General features: G+C 43.4%; 1 protein-coding gene across 5 annotated transcripts in view; it reads right to left on the minus strand.

The window, feature by feature from the left end:
- Positions 1-1101: 1101 nt before the first annotated feature.
- The window catches only part of kidins220a (kinase D-interacting substrate 220a), a 55524-nt gene continuing 37092 nt past the window's right edge, over positions 1102-19533 (minus strand). Inside the window, exons 24-33 of one of the 5 annotated variants that reach the window (XM_037796182.1) lie at positions 15020-15198; positions 11673-11884; positions 11110-11226; positions 9323-9382; positions 7556-7588; positions 6305-6421; positions 4986-5084; positions 3963-4181; positions 3006-3227; positions 1102-2632 (exon numbers count right to left, since the gene is read on the minus strand). In XM_037796182.1, the coding sequence (XP_037652110.1) occupies positions 1766-2632; positions 3006-3227; positions 3963-4181; positions 4986-5084; positions 6305-6421; positions 7556-7588; positions 9323-9382; positions 11110-11226; positions 11673-11884; positions 15020-15198 (2125 nt within the window). In that variant the 3' untranslated portion in view covers positions 1102-1765. The remainder of the gene's footprint in view (positions 2633-3005; positions 3228-3962; positions 4182-4985; positions 5085-6304; positions 6422-7555; positions 7589-9322; positions 9383-11109; positions 11227-11672; positions 11885-15019; positions 15199-19533) is intronic. The other 4 variants (XM_037796178.1, XM_037796179.1, XM_037796180.1 and 1 more) reach the window with 4 other exon arrangements.

Consider the following 19533-nt stretch of genomic DNA (forward strand, 5'->3'; position numbering starts at 1 on the left):
CTGCAGTATGTGACCTGTAATAGTCTGAAAAACACAGCGTCAACACGAGCTGGAGGCACGCGTAAAAAAAAAGCTTATTTAAGGCGCAACTGGCTGCACTTTTACTTTCTCACATGCTATGTAAAGTAAATAGGATTAAAACGGTTTGGTGTGACCGGCTGAGCCAGTAAAGCACTGTGGGGCTGTAGGCTGTTGTTTTTAAAACGAAACTGGAAAATCATGAATATTTAACTTGAGGTGAAACTGGGCTGGTGATGAGTTACTGATTCCACAAGTAATCAACTTATTATTTCTCATTTTTAAACAGTAATTTGGCTGGTCCTTGCTTTATTCTTTTAGTTTTCCTCTCAGACCAAATAGCACTGGTGTCCAATGTTTGACTTTTATCAGTAGTGAGAGCACCTGACTGCAGGTTTCCAGTGACAAATGACCAGGTAGCCTTTATGAACACAGTGAACCAAGGAAAAATACAACTTCTTAACAAACATTCTACAGGAAAGACACATTAACTGGTCTTACATGTCCCCAAAAATACCAGTAGACAGTGCGCACTGTACTGTAAAGGTGGCATCAAAGGTTTAGATGACTGTGGTATGAAAGGCTGATATAAAAAACCCCAGCTGTCCATCATCTCCTTCCTAAAATACAGCATGGCTTCTCAAATATGTTCACACCACAGACCTGCCAAATAAGCTTATTAGATGATTGCACCCCAGGGACTACTTATTATTGCATCTTTCTTGATTTAAGTGTAGAAAAACTCTTTACATGATACAACACATTACACTATGATTCCAAGTCATTTATATATATGAACTTTAAGATTACTTTAGAGTTAAATGTACCTGGAAAAAACCTCCTCAAGAGGCTCCCTGCAGGTCCATGCACTTCATGTAGAGAGTCACTGAGCTGAAGTTGTTACCTCAGTAGTTTCTAACACTGACAGGCCGTGACTGCAGCCTGCAGCACGTTTGTATGGAGAGTGCGCCATCTATCGGAGAGAAAAAACCCTGTCAGTGGCAGTCACCAGTATTAGATTGGTGTAGAAAAGACTAGTTTAAATATTTTTGTATCCAAGTCAACTGAGGCTCTTCTTGCAAATTTCAAGGGTCCACATAGCAAACATGTTTATTGATTCACAGAATTTCACAAGGGAGTTTTGGAAAAAGACAATCACCACTTTGGAGACGAGTGCATGCACTTCTTCTATCATAGAAACCACCAACAACACACTGCACTACCAGCGTCTACGCTGCCATCTATTTTAAATACTTTTAACTACCAAACTGAGTCCTCAGTAACACAGAGCTTTTTCCAGTTTACATTTCTTGAAAAAATCTTTTTTCTGTAACATTTGACTTCCACAACATGTAACTAACATTTCATCACTATTTCGAATAACAGCAACACATTCACACGAGAAAGAAATCACACTTAAATAATCCAAATGCATGAGACTCAATTGGGCAATCCCAATTTGACCTGGTTGAAGCATTTTTGGTATCATTCACTTCCAATTTTTGATTTGTAATTGTTTAAATAAAGATGATTTTTTTTTTTTTTTTTACTAACCAACTAATCAAAGCTTTTGAATGAACTACTCTTGATTCACAGCAACACTTCCTACATTTCCTTCCTAACAGTAGAACACATCTAATTCTTTGGAACACGTCACAACACCAACATTATAATAATAATAATAATGTCACAACATCGAGAACAACAGTCTACGTGACCCTCGTCAGAAAAAATAACGACCGGCTTCTCAGAGGACGCTCTCCGTCTCGTCTCCCAAGCTGATGGTGCGCAGGTTCTGGTTGTGGATGGCTGCGGTCGTGGTGTTGGCGGTGCTGTTGCTGCTGCCGGGGGTGATGATGACAGCTGGCGAGACGTCGAAGCTGGAGGAGGAGGAGGAGGAGGTGCTGGTGGACTCCGTGCCTGTGATGTTAGCCGGCTGATGATGGCTGTTGTTGGTGTTGGTGGTGTCGTCGGGGCTGTTTGAGTTGTTGTTGAGGGTGCTGTTGCTGGTGGTGCAGTTGAGGTTGCCGGACGGCCACCCCTCATCTGGGCTGCTGGCCATTAGGCTGGCCTCGGACGGAGCCTCGGAGCAGATAGACATGCGGGCCACCGCCGTGTCCTGCAGGCCGCTCAGGCTGCTGGGGAGGAGGCCTCTCTTCTTCACCAGGCCCTCCAGCTCCAGCTCAATCAGGCTGGTCTTCTCTCTGTCGCCGTCTCCATCAGCCTCCTCCAGAGAGCGATCTGAGGAGCTGTCGCTGGAGCGCATCCCCGAGTCGGACGAGTCCTTCTTATCCAGGAGGATTTCGGTGAGGAAGCCAGGCCTGGTCGGCAGCCCGGTGGACAGAGCACCTGCTCGCGCCTCTCTGTGGAGGAGAGGCGTGGCGTTGTCCGCTTCCTCTTCGTCGCTGGGCAGCTTGTGGTACAGCGACCCGGCTCCTTTCTTCCTGGTGCCCGGAGTTCTTGATGATGTGCTGTGGTCCAGCTTCTCATCCTCTTCACTGATGGGGTCTAGAGGCTGGGCATCGGCCCCCGAGGGGAAGTCTGTGGCATCGCTAGGCTTGGAGCCTCTCTTGGTGAAGGGCTTGCGGCTGTCTTGGTCGGCTCCTTCCTTGGCCTGAGGAGAGGGGAAGAGGATTTCAATGAGAGGAACATGAATATGTGCAGTATCTTGGTGTTATTGGCCAAGAGGCCTCTGGAGAGGGGATTCCTGTCTCTCCTTTATGTGCCAAGAGAAACAAAGACTATAAGCCAATAATTAAGAAACGCAAGAAGCAGTGATCTCCCCGTTTCCCAGCCCAGAATAAGACTTTTGCCATTGCCACATTTAAAAAACACAAGTTTAAGAGAGACATAACATAGAGGCTCAGAAACTACGTCTACACAAGTTCATGACAACAGTTACCACACAGTGGGAGCTTCTACGCTATTTACGCCGTCAGTGATGCGATGGCAAAAACTCAACAGTGTACTTGTGAGTGTCCACCCACCCCTTTGTCCTCTGAGCTGGCAGCCTGGAGGAACTGTCCAGGGTGGGGCTGCACGGGCCTCTCCCCCCCACTGCCGGACATCTCCACCTGGGCCATCTGAGAGATGTACTCCCTGTAGGCATCGTGGTACTCAGACTGCTGCTTGTCTGTCAGCTTGCAGATGTCATTAGAGGATTCCTGAGAGTTGAGGCTGGACATGCTTGAGGTGCGGAGATTCGCCACCTGACGAGACGAGAGAAAAAGTTGGAACTGCTGCGCAAACATCCATGTAAAAGTAACTGAAGAGTTAGAGACGAGAAGAGACTGAATTGACACCCGAATCTAACAAATGCAGCACTTAAAAAATGCTATGAAATATTCAGAACAAGAGTGATAAAAGTTACTGGCAAAGGCCGCAGATGGCGTGGCAACGTAAGCTGTGGTGTGTTTTCAGTGTCGGATGATATGAATTTGAAAAAAGATCACAAAGTGAGATCACGTAAAATAGCAGCAGAGCCAGCTGTCTACGTGTGAGTGTTTGCTCGTGTCTCAGAGATTTAACAAATTAGGAATAAGGAAGGTGAAAATAAAAAAAAAAAACGGGGCCCCTTGACACCTTTTGGTTCGCTGCAGTGTGTGTGTATTTTTATATTTCTGCCATGTTCAAGAGCACCATAAGCTTCCTCTGCTGTGCTCTTTTCTCACTGCAAACCACACTAACGTGAAACCAGTGAGGTCACCAACACACTGGTTTTTGGTGCGTAGGACTTGTGGCCATGTGACAGTTTGGGGTGTTATGACCTTGCGATCCCATTTGCGTTACACGCTCACACGTATGCTTACACCCGCAACCTCTTATCTCTTTTGCATGTTTATTTGGGCGGGTATAACGCGCATACACACAGTTCAGTCTGATCCTATCTATAGCTTAGTTGCGGTTGCATTTTATACACTGAGCTCCTGACAGGAAAGACTGACCGGCCAGTGCGAAGTGTTGCTGTGTCTCTGAGGTTCCTCAAGCCCCGCTCCGCTGAGCTCCTCGAAGCTGAGGTTCAGGCTGAATGCCGCCGCTTCATGCTGGGCCCCCCCCGAGCGTCTGCTGGGCTCCCCGTGGTGCACGCTGCTGCCCTGCTCGCTAGCGGCTCGGGACTCGTCTTGAAGCAGAGCCTGGCTTTCGGCGTGACGTTGCTCCATCACCTTGGGAAAGACAGTCACAGTTCGCTATTTCAGATCGACACAGGACACGACGTGTGACATACAAAACCTGTTAGCAAAAACAAAAAACATATGCTTGTGAGAGTGAGCTAAGTAGAGCTATTCAGCTGTCCCCCCCTCCTCCTCCCCGACAAAACCTCCCTTCATCCAGATATCAGTCAGCCATCTTGAACCAGATGTCCGTGCTGGCTGTGTCCTGGCAACACAACACTGGTCAGTGCACGGAGCTGTAAGGCCACTGCACTTTCCAGCTGCTCCTACACGAAGCTCTGCATTGGATCTCCGGTAAAACACGACCAATCCGGGGCTCGGGTTTGGTATTAGGAGCAGGCAGACATCTGATGAGGTGGAGCCGGCTACATGTGTAAGTGATTTTCAGCCCCGGCTCAGCCGACTGGACTCCTGGCTGACTGGCTCGTGCCCCTTCTCGTAATACGGATTATAAAATCTCCATCCCAATATCTCAGCGCAGCACAAGATGTGGTATTACGAGAGGCTTCTTGTTGGAATAAACAAGAGCTGACATATATCAACAGGAGGGTCCTGGCAGGGCTGAGCGTCTGCAACGTATCACAGAGTGAGGAGAGTGTATGCTATTGTAAATCTATTTCAGGCTTTTACTCTGGAGTAGCGGAGGAGTAGTTGTTGGTGGACTGATGTTTTCTTTGGTCTTTTTTTATATGAAACAACAAACAAAAATCAATCCTATTTATAAAATGATGCAGATGCCCATAGCGACAATATTAAACCAGGCTGTGAGTTAAGTAAAGAGAAATTTAGTCTCACCGTTCCCCTGAAGAGCTGCCAGTCGCCGAAGTTCATCTCCATCTCTTTCTTCAGCTCGTCCAGGTTGCACTGAGTCAGCACTCGGCCATTTATATTAGCCTGTGATGGACAGACAGGGAAGGGACCGAATGGTTTGTCCACTGATTGATTGACTTTATTAACACGTGCAAAGTTGCATCAGGTCAAAATAAACCCAACGCAATGAAATAGGGAGGCAGCGCAGACGGAACTGCATGAGAAGAAGAAGCTAAACAATGAGTATGAAAAGAAAACAGACAGTAAGACTGTGTCCAAAATCATTCACTACTGATAAATACATATGTAAGCTATTTTGCTGAGTTGTCTCTTAGTGAAATGCTCTGAGTGAATTTAAGTTCCTCTTGGTAAGCAGTGATGCAGCGTATATATCAAGGGCTTTTATTGTGAAAGGTAAGAGTTAACAGCCGTTGTGAATGTGGAGGCAATAAGCGTATCTTCCCAAATTAATTAATACAATAAGTACTTCGTGACTGTTTGTGCACAACTCATGGTTTACATTCAGTTTTCCCATCTGTCACACTGTCATCAACTAAATTACAAATTTCCTTTTACATTACTATTTTATATATACCTATGTTTATATATATTTTAACTGCACTATGTTATGCCTTAGATTATCATTTTGCTTTTATTACATTTACTTGTGCGATTTCCCCTTTTATTTATATAAATATATATTTATATTTATATATATATATAAATAAATATATATATATATATATATATATATATATATATATATATATATATATAAATAAATATATATATAAATAAATATATATATATATATATATATAAATAAATATATATATAAATAAATATATATATATATATATATATATATATATATATATATATATATATATATATATATATATATATAAATATTTTATGAGCACTTTTTAAGGAACCTGAGACCAGAAAGATTTTCATTTCCATTGACTGCTTTGCTGGTATTGACAAATGACAAATAAAGAACCTTAAACCTTGATTTGTCTCAATCGCGCTTCTCTCTTTCCTCTCGTCCGCAATGCATGATGATATTTAGTGCTCGGTTAGTGATGTTGTCCACTACTTTTCAAGATGCATTGTGGGATACTTTGAGTCCACCATAGGGTATAATAATTCTCACTATGCATTCAGACAGCACGATAAAATGGCAAACTTACTTTATAGTCCACTACGTAGTGAATAGTGAGTGATTTTTTTCGGACACAGCCTAAGTTTCTGAGAAAGTATCAGAAAGTGGATCCAATTTTCAATGTTATTGACAGACGCACCTTCTTGATGGTGGAGGAGTACTGATGCAGCATGCTGGGGTCGATTCCCTCTATCTGTCTGACACGCTCACACACTGCATCTGTGTTCATAGAGCTGAGCAGGACCGCAGGAGAGACCTACATACACACACACACGCACACACAAAACCAGAATATAAACAACTTATCCAGAGTGTTTTTGTGAGTTTTAAGGTTACCGGGGCAAACTCTCACACTCTGTTAGACCGACTTATCACTCCTAATACGTTGATTAGGGCAAAACGAGCAACAATTCCTGGCAAAAGAGGACGTGCAGGCCTGTTACTGTGAGGCACACAGAGGTGCAAAACCGCAATTCCCACACAGTAATTCTCTCTATCAGTCACACAGTGTAAGTGTAAAAGTAAACAAAGCTGCCAACCCGTCCAAATACACCGTTACCTGCTCTTATTCTGTTTCTCGGTGTGTATATATAAGCACGTAAAGTGTGTGCACAACACTTAAGGGATGGAGTCTGTGAGTCGCCGTTGAGCCGAGTCGCGGTGAAGCAGCACCCAGGCTTGATGTGACTAATACCGGTGGCCTGTTGATGTTGTCTACGGCCTCACAGACAGCCAACGTGCCACACGCTGGCACAAAAACTAAACAAACCTCCTCCAACCACTCCTCCCCTCCCTTTCTGCACTCACCCCTCTCCCTCTCTCTCTGGCTCTGCTTGTCTTGAACCCTCACTCTTGTTCCTTCCTTCCCTCCCTCCCTTCCTTCCTTCCTCTCACATTCCTTCCCTCTTAGCCTCCTGCACTGACCTCCTACTTTCTCCCTCATCTCTTCCTCCTCCTTCCTCGTCATCTCTGCTCTCTCTCAGCTATTAACACCATTAAGACATGGCTTCAGACTAAGCCCCCCCCCGGCTTTGTTTCTGGTTTCGAGGGACAGAAGAGCAAAGCTTAGTCGGACTGTGAGTGGTTGTTGGACAAAAAAAGGAAACAAGCAGCTCACACAATACAGTACACAATAGTAGGTGCCAACTTTCTGTAGTGGTGGGCAAGAGGATGAAGTCTAGCTACTGTTCATGTCCACACAGTCGAGGATTTTCTCTAGAATGAAACTATGTTAGTAAATCTACTAAACTACCAGAGAATGTGAAGTTGTGTTTTGCATTTAAATCTCTTTCTACGGCATGCTTTCTAGTACTCAACTACTGTGTTAAATGAGGTAGTGATACGTGGAAGATGGAGTAAAGGGTTGGTAGCCATGAAAGTGAAGGTGTACCTGCTTTAATTTGTAAGGCAGCGACTTTAAATGCTTGATAAGGAGACAAAAAGAAGCAGACGGACAAATAGTCAGACAAAAATAAACACAGACATTCGTAACATTATGAAGCCGGGGCTGTACCTGTGAAAAAAAAAAAAAAAGGGAGGAAGGAAGGGTGCAGAAATTAAGACGGAGAAGACAGAGCACACATGTTGAAGTCATCATCAGGGGACAGGAGAGACATTGACAACAGAGCAGACAGACATTTATCTGTCTCGCAGCAGGAGAGGAGACGGCTCCTTTACAGTAGCCGCACGTCAGGACGTCTGGAAAAGAAAGAGGCTATTGGAAGTGGAGTTATTACACAAGGAGATTTTTGTTTTCGCCGGAGTCAGCAGGCTTTTTGCAGTCATAATCTTTGCAGACAGAAAGGACTGCGGACGAGACGGCGACAGAGAGAAAGACCCAGAAATGAAAATGAGACATCTCTCACTCTGCGCGGAGAAAAAAAAAGCAGAAGTTTCAATTCAGGGAAGGCCTTGAATAAGACTCCTCAATTCAGACTGCGAGCGCGTGTTCTAAGAACGTGAGCGAAGAAGCGTAAATGTCTGCGGGTGTGTCTGCGTGTGCGAACCCTCCCAGTGTGTGTGTGTGATAAGACTGTAATTACAGCTGGGCTGAGCTCAGGGCTGGGCAGAAGGATGGGGAAGAGGAAACAGAGCTCTGTGAGGGAGGAAGCGTCTTGGTAAGGAGATAAGCTCTACCAGCGCTGGGCTCATTGTCAGCGTGTGTGTGTGTATGTGTGTGTGTATGTGTGTTGCCAGCCCCAACAGTTGCTCTGATGATAATCCCGGCAGCCCGAGGAATCCATACTCACACTTATATCTGCTAAGCAATTACACTGGGCTCGGCCCGCTTACATATCCAAAGACTCACACAAATGTGCACACACATCCACATTCACAGATTTGCAGAAATAGACACACGTGAAACACTACACAAAGAGATCAAGTGTGAACCAAACGGGGGATAAGACGGGCTAATGTACAGAGAAAAGCCAGAATGGGATGAAACTGAGGAAAGTTATACTTAGGAGGAAAGGAAACAAAAGGGAAGATATGAGGAAACAAAGAAGGGTGTGAGACAGCGATGAAGGTTTTAAAGAAAAGGAGGAGGATCGAAGCCAAAAATGTAAAGGCACAAAAATACAGATGGAGAACGGAAGGAACATTACATAGTAATCTATATTTAAATCTTTCAAACAGCTCCTTTAAATGCTTGCCGGCAGCGCCACGATAAGTGGCTTTGTGGAGCAGAAATCTCCCGAGCAGTGTTATCATCAAATTGTTCTAATAGTGGCTGCTCTCTGTTCAAATGTGTGAATATCTCGGTGTAGGGACTCAGTTCTTGTCCGTACATCTCCATGCATTCCTGAAGTGGGTTAACAACACTTTTAAGTCCATTTATAAGAGAATGGGAACGGCTGCTGTGCCAACATGAGAGTGGACTTCATTCAGCATGTTATATTTACATATAAAATACAGCTCTCTGTGTGGTTAGCGTGCTGTCATAGTCTCACCGGATGCAGTGTTTAATATAAGCAGCAAACAACTAGTGTGACAGTCTATATTTGTTGTAAACCACAGCAACAAAATAAGTAGTCCATATAGGCATGCATTTTACGCATTCAACACAAGAATTGAGGTTTGTAAACATGCAGATAATGAAGGACTGGTTGCATATTTGCATTGTCCATAGTGCACCACAACTGTGACTACATGTTACCATGGTAGGTTCAGAGGGACAGGAGGGGAGGCCTTCTCTGGCATCCTCTGCAATAACATCCTGACATGGGCACAGAATGGAGACAAGGATTGTATAGCAGAGGTGTGGACTCGAGTCACATGACTTGATGACTTTAGACTTGACTTGACAAAATAAAAAAAGGACAACTCGACTTGGACTTTAACACCAGTGACTCATGACTTCACTTGGACTTGAGCCTTTTGACTTGAAAATACTTGATACCTTCCCCCAAGCCCAAAGATTAAAAAGTATGTTATTTAAAATGTGTGTGCACAAAAATGAGCAACTACCCGGTTCCCAGAGGTAACTCCGGCAGCGTCGGAGACGTTGGGTTTATTTATATGTTTGAGAGATCCTTTATTGAGTTGTTTGGGAAGAGGATATACTCGTGGGGGAAATAACTGAACTGAACAAAGTGAATTTCTATTTTTTGTTGTTTATTGCTGAACCCCCGAAAACGTGTGTACTTTTGTTGAACTCTGGACTCTTTATTTTTGGTGAATATTAGTGGGACTTACATTTGATTATCTTACACATAATTCTTTGTTTCAACCAATCTGACAGCATCCAATCAAGTTGCAGGAGAAACCCATGAAGAACTAATGTTACGTTACTGAACGCCAGTTGGCGCCAGTTACTCTGTTGTTAAAATGTCATTACATTTGGTTGGAGAGCGCATTATGACTTGTTTAGGACTCGAAACTCAAAGTTTAGGATTTTGGATTTGCCTGTCTTGACTTGGGACTTGAGTGCAAAGACGTGATACGTACTCGTGACTTGCAAAACAATGACTTGGCCCCATCTCTGTTGTACAGAGAGAAAGGCTAGTGAAAGTTGAGTTCATTACCACTCAATTTATGGAAAAACCTTTCACTGCTTTACTCCGGGCTCAAAGACTGAGAAATTCCACCAGCGTCAAGAGCTGTGCAGTGGTTGGGCACAGGGACAGGGAAAACGGGGTGATATTAAAATCATCAGGAGGTAAAATGTAAAAGGTAAAACATCACACGGAGGAAAGGGAGAAAAGAGGAAAGAGGTACTTGAGGAAGTGTTAAACAAGAAGTCAGAAAGTCACGCTTGTAGGTCGACACAATGGACCTGATAGCATATGAAACATAACATATTCATATTATTTAGGGCTGAAACTAACGATTATTTTCACTGTCGATTAATCTGTTGATCATTTTCTTGATTAATAGATTAGCTGTTGGTGAAACATGTTAATGAGTGTTTCCCAAAACCCAAGATGACGTCCTCAAATGTCTTGTTCTGCCCACAACTCAAAAATATGTAGTTTACTGTCATAGAGGAGTAAAGAAAATATTCCCATTTGAGAAGCTGGAATCAGGGAATTTTAATTTTCTTTTCTTGAAAAAAAAAATTAAAAAGATCAATCGATTATCAAAATAGTTGGCGATTAATTTAATGGTTGACAACTAATCGATAAAACGTTGCAGCTCTAATATTATTGAGTGACATAATAGCGCTATATCCTGAGCTGGAGTCTTTGTAAGTGTAATTATAGTTATATAATTAATAATACAAATAGAACAATATCTCCCTTAAGTGGTACTGTTAGGAAACATTGAGTAAATAAACAGGAGACAGAGAGCCATGAGAGCATGGCCAACGATTTAAACTTCACTTCAATCACAGAAACAATGTCGTTGCATAATAAAAATACTAGTACAACTAGTGTATATGCGGCTGTAATCATCTAGTGCGTGATAGAGGCACATATCAGATGGATCTACGTCTTTACTTACAAGTCCATTGGAGTTGTCCTTATGTTGACCGGGTGGTTTAGTGGAGGGGCGCGAGGATGAGGGGACATGGTGGGTGTAAGGCCGTGGCAGGTGATACACATGATGGGGGAAATAAGGCTATGAGGGGGAGAGGAGGGATTGTGGAGAGGAGAGGAGGTAAAAAATAAAATGAAAATCATAATGAGGGAGGTCAGGCACACAAAAACAAAAATGCTGCAGGGAAAAGATGCTATTGGTAACTTGCTCATCCTTTCTCAGTAAAGTGAGGTGCAGGTTATTTAAAAAACACATGCTCATATTCAAAGACCTGTTTACTGCAAAATGTATTCAGGTGTAACAGCCAAGTGGGTCAATGCAATGCTACATTATGATAAAGTGCAAAGGACTGAGGAGCTAAATTCAGAAAGAGTCTTTTTAAAAACAGTGATCACTGGTAGATAATGGCCAGCGATTCCAATTTTATTCTCTTTGTTTATTTTTAGATTATCAAGAAGATCATTTTCTCCATTAATACCACTAGATGGACTCTGATTATCAACATATATGTCCCTTTCCTGTCTCACCCGGTTGTAGAAGGGGTGCTGAGGGCCTGTCATCCCACTGAAGTAGGCGCTATGAGGCTGAGGAGGCATGGATCCGGCGAAGGAGCCCGCTGGGGAGCAGCCGCCTGTGTGCTGGCCATAACCTGACTGAGGACGGGGTACTGCTTCTTGCATGGGCAGCGTGGGATAGGTCACTCCTCCCATGTTCATCTGCTCCCTGGCCGCTCGCACATCTAAGAGAGGACAGAGCCGGGGGGAAGAAAAAAGAACAAGAGGAGGAAGTGTTTATCTGCGATGCTGACGATCATGTCTTGGCTATGACTATAAAGACCCTTCAGATCCACCCACGCATCAATAATTTAGCTTTATTTCATCATCTCAAGAGAGTTTAGCCAGTTGTGAATCCACAGAGAAAAAAAAAAACATATCAAATATTCAGCAAAATTCCTTGATTCTTGAATCACTTTAGGGAATACAACAAGGACGTTGTTCCTGAACATGTTCTCCTCGTCCAAAGACGATCAAACGACGAAAATGCTGGAGAGGAAAACGAGCGCAGATGTTACGATTACAACTGTGAATTTCATTCTCACTGTGATTTCTATTACTGCGTTTGTTCACGAACCAGCAAGCGGGCTGATATTTCCAAATGATACGCCAGCCACGTGACGACTATGGCACACACACGGAGGCCCTGACAAATAAATGCTCCCATGTAAACAAACAGAGCAGACCATGTGAACTCACAGACACTATCGCACAAGCACTTTGTTTTTCACATAAATCAATTTGACTTCGAGAGGAGTCGAGTAGACGCTGAGGAGGGAGCTTTGGTGAAAACCTCCCAAATTAATGTTAAATCAGCCCGCAGACAGAACAGAGTGGCTCTGTGTGGCTGGCAAGAAAGTACGAACCAGAAACAGAAGCAGGCACCAGAATGTCTCCTGGTTATACAAGTGGCTGCTGAATGACACGCTGAGTGAGACCCAATCCAGCCTGCGAACACAATGGGGGCCTTATGATGTGAGTCAGGCTCATGGGCGGGTATCACTGACAGCACTGCCCACTGGCTGGCCACAGGACACCGGGCACCAAGAGAACCAACTGGGCCGCGGAGGGAGTGGAGGAGCATTGGTCACCTTCCGCTCCCCGGGTACACGTGTGGAGGTGAAAATACCCACACTCTTTTGAGCACACACGTGGATTGATACATATAAATACCTACACACACTTTTAGGACAAGAGTCCGGTAAACGCAGACTGGACGTCTGGTTGCAGAGCTCAGTCAGCTGCGTCCTCTCCATGACTCAATTTCAGCTGAATGGAACAGACTTTGTGTGTGTGTTGGTGTGTGTCTGCGGTCTCATAACACTATGATGCAGCAGCTTCACACTAGGCGTCATTGACACTCCTGTATGGGCTGAATGGACGCTGACGCACGGTAGCAAAAGTACAGTGCCCGCTCTGGCTTACAGTTTAATTCTGATGCACTATTACGTCACTATAACTGCGAACTGTGAAATTTGGTGCAGGCAGGAGGCAGATTGGTGGCAGCGAGTGAAAATAATGTCCTGATTCCACAGTGTCAGGTCAAGTCTATTTTATTTATATAGCCCAATAATCACAAATTTGCCTCACGGGGCTTTACAATCTGTACGGCATATGACACCCTCTGTCCTTTCTCACTCTCGCTTCGGAAAAGGAAAAACTCCCCAAAACAAAAACCCCTTAAAAAAGGACTGTATGTAAGTTTTTACACATATGAATGTTTTTTATTAGTTTTTTTATTGCCAATGTGTGAACAGTTTGTAACCTAACCTAAAAAATGAGACCTTCCAGTAGACTGCTTTTAACGTGAGGAATACGGGTCAGCTTTTATGGGAAAATCCAACTTATGTGACGTCATACACGCTCGCTAGTGTCTTTATTTTCAGCTCTGCTACAGAACTAACAATGTGCAACGATAGCTAACGTTTGGTTCGAAATGGAGTCAAGTAACGCCAACAAATGACCAGCCTCCACCACAACTCCAACATATACTCCACGGAAGCACAAAAAAATAGGATTTAGCTGGCTAATGTTGCTAACGTTAATCAACATGATGCCTGTCAAGTCTTCAGTCTTGTGTGTCGCTTCACTGTTTTGACCGATGCTCGCGTGCGACAGGACGCTGACTGTCGTAGACTTAACGGCCACAGGTGTCACTGTTAATAAGCAATTTTGTGATTCTTACATAGAGCCCCTTTAACAGGAAGAAAACAATGGAAGAAACCTCAGGAAGAGTAACTGAGGTGGGATCCCTCTCCCAGGACGGACAGGCGTGTAGTGAGTAGTGGAAACCTGCTCGACATTTGATTGTTTGGAAATGAGAAGCAAGCTGTGGCTTTCTGAGAGCCCCTGCAGTGGGTGATTTTAGAGCAGACCCTGCTGCAATGTTATGAGTAATGTCACTGCCAAATGAGCTGGCACCGAATTCAACACATCACATAGAGGACGGTTCTCTGTTTCTCCATGCTATTGTATACTCAACCCTTTTATGTACTTTAGACAAAACCGTACAATTAGCCGCTTTCTCTCTTGCACACACACACAAACAAACAAACAAACAAACAAACACGCATATGTGCCCAAACTCCTTGTCATGATGACAATTTTAGAGCGTGAGAACAATGTGATCTTGAGCTAACCCGAAGAAACTTGGAGAATACTGTTTGTTCTTTACTCAAATGTATTTTGTATGTTGAAATACCAGTTAATATCTATCTGTTTTCACCGCATGTTAAGATTTTTAGTAAGTGGGACCATAACAATTTCTGAATACACCCATCAGATTTTATGAAGTGTAAAACTTTTGTTTTTTTAGAATGGCATGCCTCAGTTTTGAGTTTTTCTCTTTATATTTCCACATTTAAAAAAACATTAATATTTATATATTCTATTATTTATTCCTCATTATATTTCCACATTTATTTATTCTATTATTAATTCCTCATTATATTTCCACATGTATTTATTATTTTATTTATTTATCATTATATTTTCACATTTATTTATTTATATATTCTATTTTTTATTCCTCTTAATATTTCCACATTTCTTTTCTTTTCTTTATTCTTTTATTCTTTATTATGCCACTCCTTTGACTCCATATTAAACAGTAGTCTCCAGCACCATCTTCAAAGCACCAAATAAGGGAATATCTTTTGGAAAAATGTTAATCCCTGCAGCAGAGACTTGTGAAATCAATGCCAAGGTGCCCTGAAGCTGTTCTGGCGGCTAATGGTGGCCCAACACCTTGCTAAGAAATTTGATGCTGTTTTTTCTTTACATTTTTCACCCATCTGTACAAATATTGAGTGTGTATGAACCTGCTATGATCTCCCTGAGTTTGGGGTCCAGGTTGACGGTGCAGGGCAGGAACATCTCCACGTCTCTGGCAGCGAGGACGGGCGTCCTGGACGACAGGAAGACCTCAAAGCTGCGGATATCTCCATCGATCTCCAGCAGCGGTTCCACGTCCTTCGTGGTGGGGATGTTTTTGGAGATTCTTCAGAGGAAAAAAGAAAAATGATTCACAAATATTAATCTTGATGATTTGAAGAACATGACTATTTGGTTGTTGGCACTTCAAAATCAGTACAAATTGGAGATAATGAACAAAAACAAGTTACTATACAACTAAATTCTACAACTCTTGACTGAATAACCAAATGCTTATAAAAGACAACACAATAAGTTATGCAGTCTAATTGGCATGTGACACAAATATGTCAACATGTCAGTTTACACTATATTCTGACTGCCACACTCTGACGAAAAAAGAAAAGAGGAAATAACAAGCAGTACTGTTAAGATTGAAGAGATATGCAACGGTCATCATCATCATGAGAGCAGAGAGATAACTGGATTTAGAGAAGGCAAGATAGTGAAAGGGGGGATGTTTGAGGACAGATAGAGTGAGGGATGTTATCTTTTCTCAGCAGAGGAGGAAACCTGAGAAGATGACAATCAGGGTAATTTAGCAAGCAGCAGACGGAAGCGCGTCACGATGCGCTGCTACGGTTAACATGATGTTTGTTATCGCAGACCATAAGTAAACTCCATGTTTGGAGATTGTTCCATTACTGTGTGATACAGCTTTTCCTGTCTATACTTCAGAAAAAAACACAACAGTATTATAACAAGAATGTCAGATTAAAACAATTTATAGACACAGTTTAAATGTATTTCAAATTCGGCATAAACCCTGGCACCATACAATATAAACAAAGCTTAATCCAGTGGTTTAAAAGAGGCAACAGCAAGGTGGGAAATCCAATTTCAGCTGCACAAGGTTAAAAAAGGATATCAGTTTAATCAAGGACAGCGTAACATGAAGAAAAGCAAACACCAACAACCCAGAGCAATCGTTACATCTGGTTAATCCCATCATTCAGACATGAAAATGTGAAACTCGGAGTGACTTGCGACGCCGGCCATTCATCACCAGAATGTGCCGCTCTTATCAGATGAATGGGGAGACTCCAGCAGGGAGCAGGCATTTTTCTCATCTCTGCCTCCATTTCTCATCTGAACCCTTCATCATTTTCTCTCCCCGCATCCTACTTAACCTTCCCTTCCTTCCAGTTCAACCCTCCTTCCCGTACATCGCCCAGTCTGTGTACTGGTATGCTCTGCTGAGAACACGGCCCGATGAGCTGGGTTTTTCCCTGGGCCTGATCTGTTTTTTGAGAGCGAGCACAGGCTGGCCTTTCTGTGGCTTGATTGGATGATTAGTACCATCGCTGCAGCACGCTAGCGAAGTCAGTGTGAGGTCAGCATCTGGCGAGGGTTCAACAGCACACTGTTAGCTAATAATCCAAACAATCAAATGAACAAATCCAGTTAACAAACTGGCTGAAATGTTCCCCGTCTGCCCAGTCCACTGAGGCTGTCATACCTCAGTGACGGTGGACAAAACAAGACGGCAGAGCCTGCACTCAGTTATGAGTTATTTCATTTTAGGCTTTTAGCTGATACTCCTATCCAGACTGCTTACAGTGAGTGAGCAGGTAGGGGTCCAGTCCTCTGTTCAAGGACATTCTGACAGGACAGATGGCTGGTGATGGACACATCTGCTGTTGCAGGACTCGAACCTGTGACCTTGTGGTTACAGGATGTCTCTGACCAAATGTACAAGTCTGGCAAGAAATACAGGGATGGGGGTGTTCTAGAGAGGCATTTTGACATGCTAAGAAGTATAAAAAAAAGGGGAGTTCACATGTTGTGTCTTTTGCGAGCACAAATTCATTATTTTAAATGGAGACGCATGACAAGCACGCTCAAAACCAGCGTGCTTTTTTTTCCTAGCGTGTTTGCGGCGCATCAAGATGGAAAAAAATCCCAACTTTTTGAATGCAGCAAGCGCACCACAGGTGATGGGACCAGAATTAACCAATTAGCTCCACAGGACTGCTTCACCCTTAATGATGGCATCTAAAATCCTAAAGGATGCAGTAAACATACTATTAACAAGTCCATCTTACACAGTATTTTTTCCCTGATAATGTTTCATTGTGAAATACAAATCCGTGTTGTAATCGTCGGGAGGAAAGCTAGTTAACGTCAGCTGTTAGCAGCCAGTGGGCATGACCCGTTTAACTTTCTAAAACTAGCTCTAAGTGTTCATTGTTCTGTTTTTGTTTATTACCATGGTATCAAATTGGGTAACAAGAATCATGATTTCACTGGTATTGGTTATTGACTAATACATATATGGTATTGTGACATCCCTACAAAGGATGTCCCAACATCCAGTTGAAAGGTCAGCCAAACTGAAGATGGAAGAGCAGCTGGCGTTTTCCACATGTTTTAGACCCAATGGGTCCTAACTGAGTCAAATGTGTAATATTTATAGTGCCTCATTTTGCCCATGTGCCAAACCCCCCCAAACTACCTGTACATTTTTAGGTGACGAAGAATCGCAATCTAAATTATTGACACTAAATCTATATTTTTGCATCTGTGCTCCATTCATACACCTCTCCCCAACCCTATTTGATCCTCCTGCAGAGATTCACTCCTCAGCAGACCAGCCCAGGTGGGTCACCCCAACCCCACTGTCCCCACCCAACGGCCAGCACAGACACACACACACACACACACACAGACTGAAAGAAGAGAGAATAGGCTGTGAACAGGGCGGACACAGAGGCACAGCTGGGCTCCAGTGGACAAAGCCCTCTCAGTCTTTCTTCCATTAGAACCTTTAACAAGACCCAAAAGGTCAAGGAAGCTCCATGTTGGCACACAGATGATGAACCCCCGCTCATGTGACCTCTGCTGGGGAGGATGAGTGGGACTCTGAAGGCACAGATGTTACCTGCATGCGCGCAAACACATAAACAGCAGCAGTGAGCGGCACCGGTGCTGATTCAAACAACAACAATCGACAAAAAAACAACTGTGTAATGTCCAGCGTATACACCTGGGCAGTGAGGATGGGGAGATTCAAAGGCACACAGATGAAGGGTGGAGTGTGTGTGTGTGTGTGTTTGTGTGTGTGCATGTGCAAACACATGTACAGTATGTGTGGGTGTTTGGTTCCTTTTCCCATGAACTGTATTAACCCGTATACAGACTGAGAGAAGCCTGTGCTTTTCCCCATTTCCAGCTGGCTTACTGCTGTTTATTTGTGGGTCTGCAGACACAGACCAACAGGAGCCAGTGACTCACACGCAAACACACACAGACACACACACACACACAGACACACACAGACACACACACACAGGGCACTTCCTTTTGCTATATAGAGAACACCCTCCAAAGATTTTCGAAGGAATCTTGAGTCTTTTTATAGGACAATCTAACATAACTCAACGGTGTGTGTGCACACAGTTTGGTCGTACGGTGCCAAAACTGATAACGGACAATAATAATGAAACTCAGACTTATCTAGTTGTAGTGATATCAGACACTTTAGGCTACTTCGTACATTTATTATAGCCTAAATAGTTCAAGAACTCATCCATCTTGCTTTATTATCACAGTCAGTTGCCTTTGGAGAACAGAGACAATCGCCCAACAACAAAAGGCATCCAAGAAACTACCGACAATAGCACACATTTCGCTGACCTGCGTGATTTGCTCTGGACCTGCTGTCGTACAACACGCAGTAGCACAAACAGCTGCATCTTCCAAAGACAACCGGGAGCTGGTGAGAAGAACAAATCAAGGACATCCATCACTGAGTTACACACCCAGACAGATGGAGAGGAAAGAAGGGGAGAGCGAGAGAGTAAGAGGTCCATTCCTGACGTTCCCAGCTGACTGCAGGAGCGGCTGGCCAGAGCTCACACTGTAAGGCTACATCCACACTAATTTCCGTTTTAAAACTTTTGCGTCCACACTACTACGGCGTTTTCGAGCCCCTAAAATGGGGACGATTGAAAATGACGCTGACCCCGTTTAGGTTTTAAACTCTGGGGTTGCATTTTAGTCTGGACGGGCAGAAACTTTAAAAATAATGATCAGTCTTATCAGTCATGATGTGTCCTTCCTCCGTCCCTATCACATGAACCTTTTCCAGAAGAAAACAAACAAGCACCAGTGGGTAACTCCAACATGGATAACAAGTTATAAGCGTTGCTGACCCTGTTGTCTATGCTAGCAGCTGTTGTGCAGTTAAATTCTGCATTTCAGATCTCTTTATCTTTGGTCTTACTTTTCGCCATTGCTGTTCTTCTTTCGTAGTATTTTCTGCAACTGAACAACCAGCCACGCTAGTTCCTGTTTACACCAGCATGTGCATGCCCAGTGTAGATCATTGGTAAAGATCAGAGGGCACTAACCGTCAACCATCAACCACCAAAGGAGGTTGAAAAGAAGAATTTTAGAAAAG

The sequence above is a fragment of the Sebastes umbrosus genome, chromosome 16, assembly GCF_015220745.1.
Source record: "Sebastes umbrosus isolate fSebUmb1 chromosome 16, fSebUmb1.pri, whole genome shotgun sequence".
NCBI lineage: Eukaryota > Metazoa > Chordata > Actinopteri > Perciformes > Sebastidae > Sebastes > Sebastes umbrosus.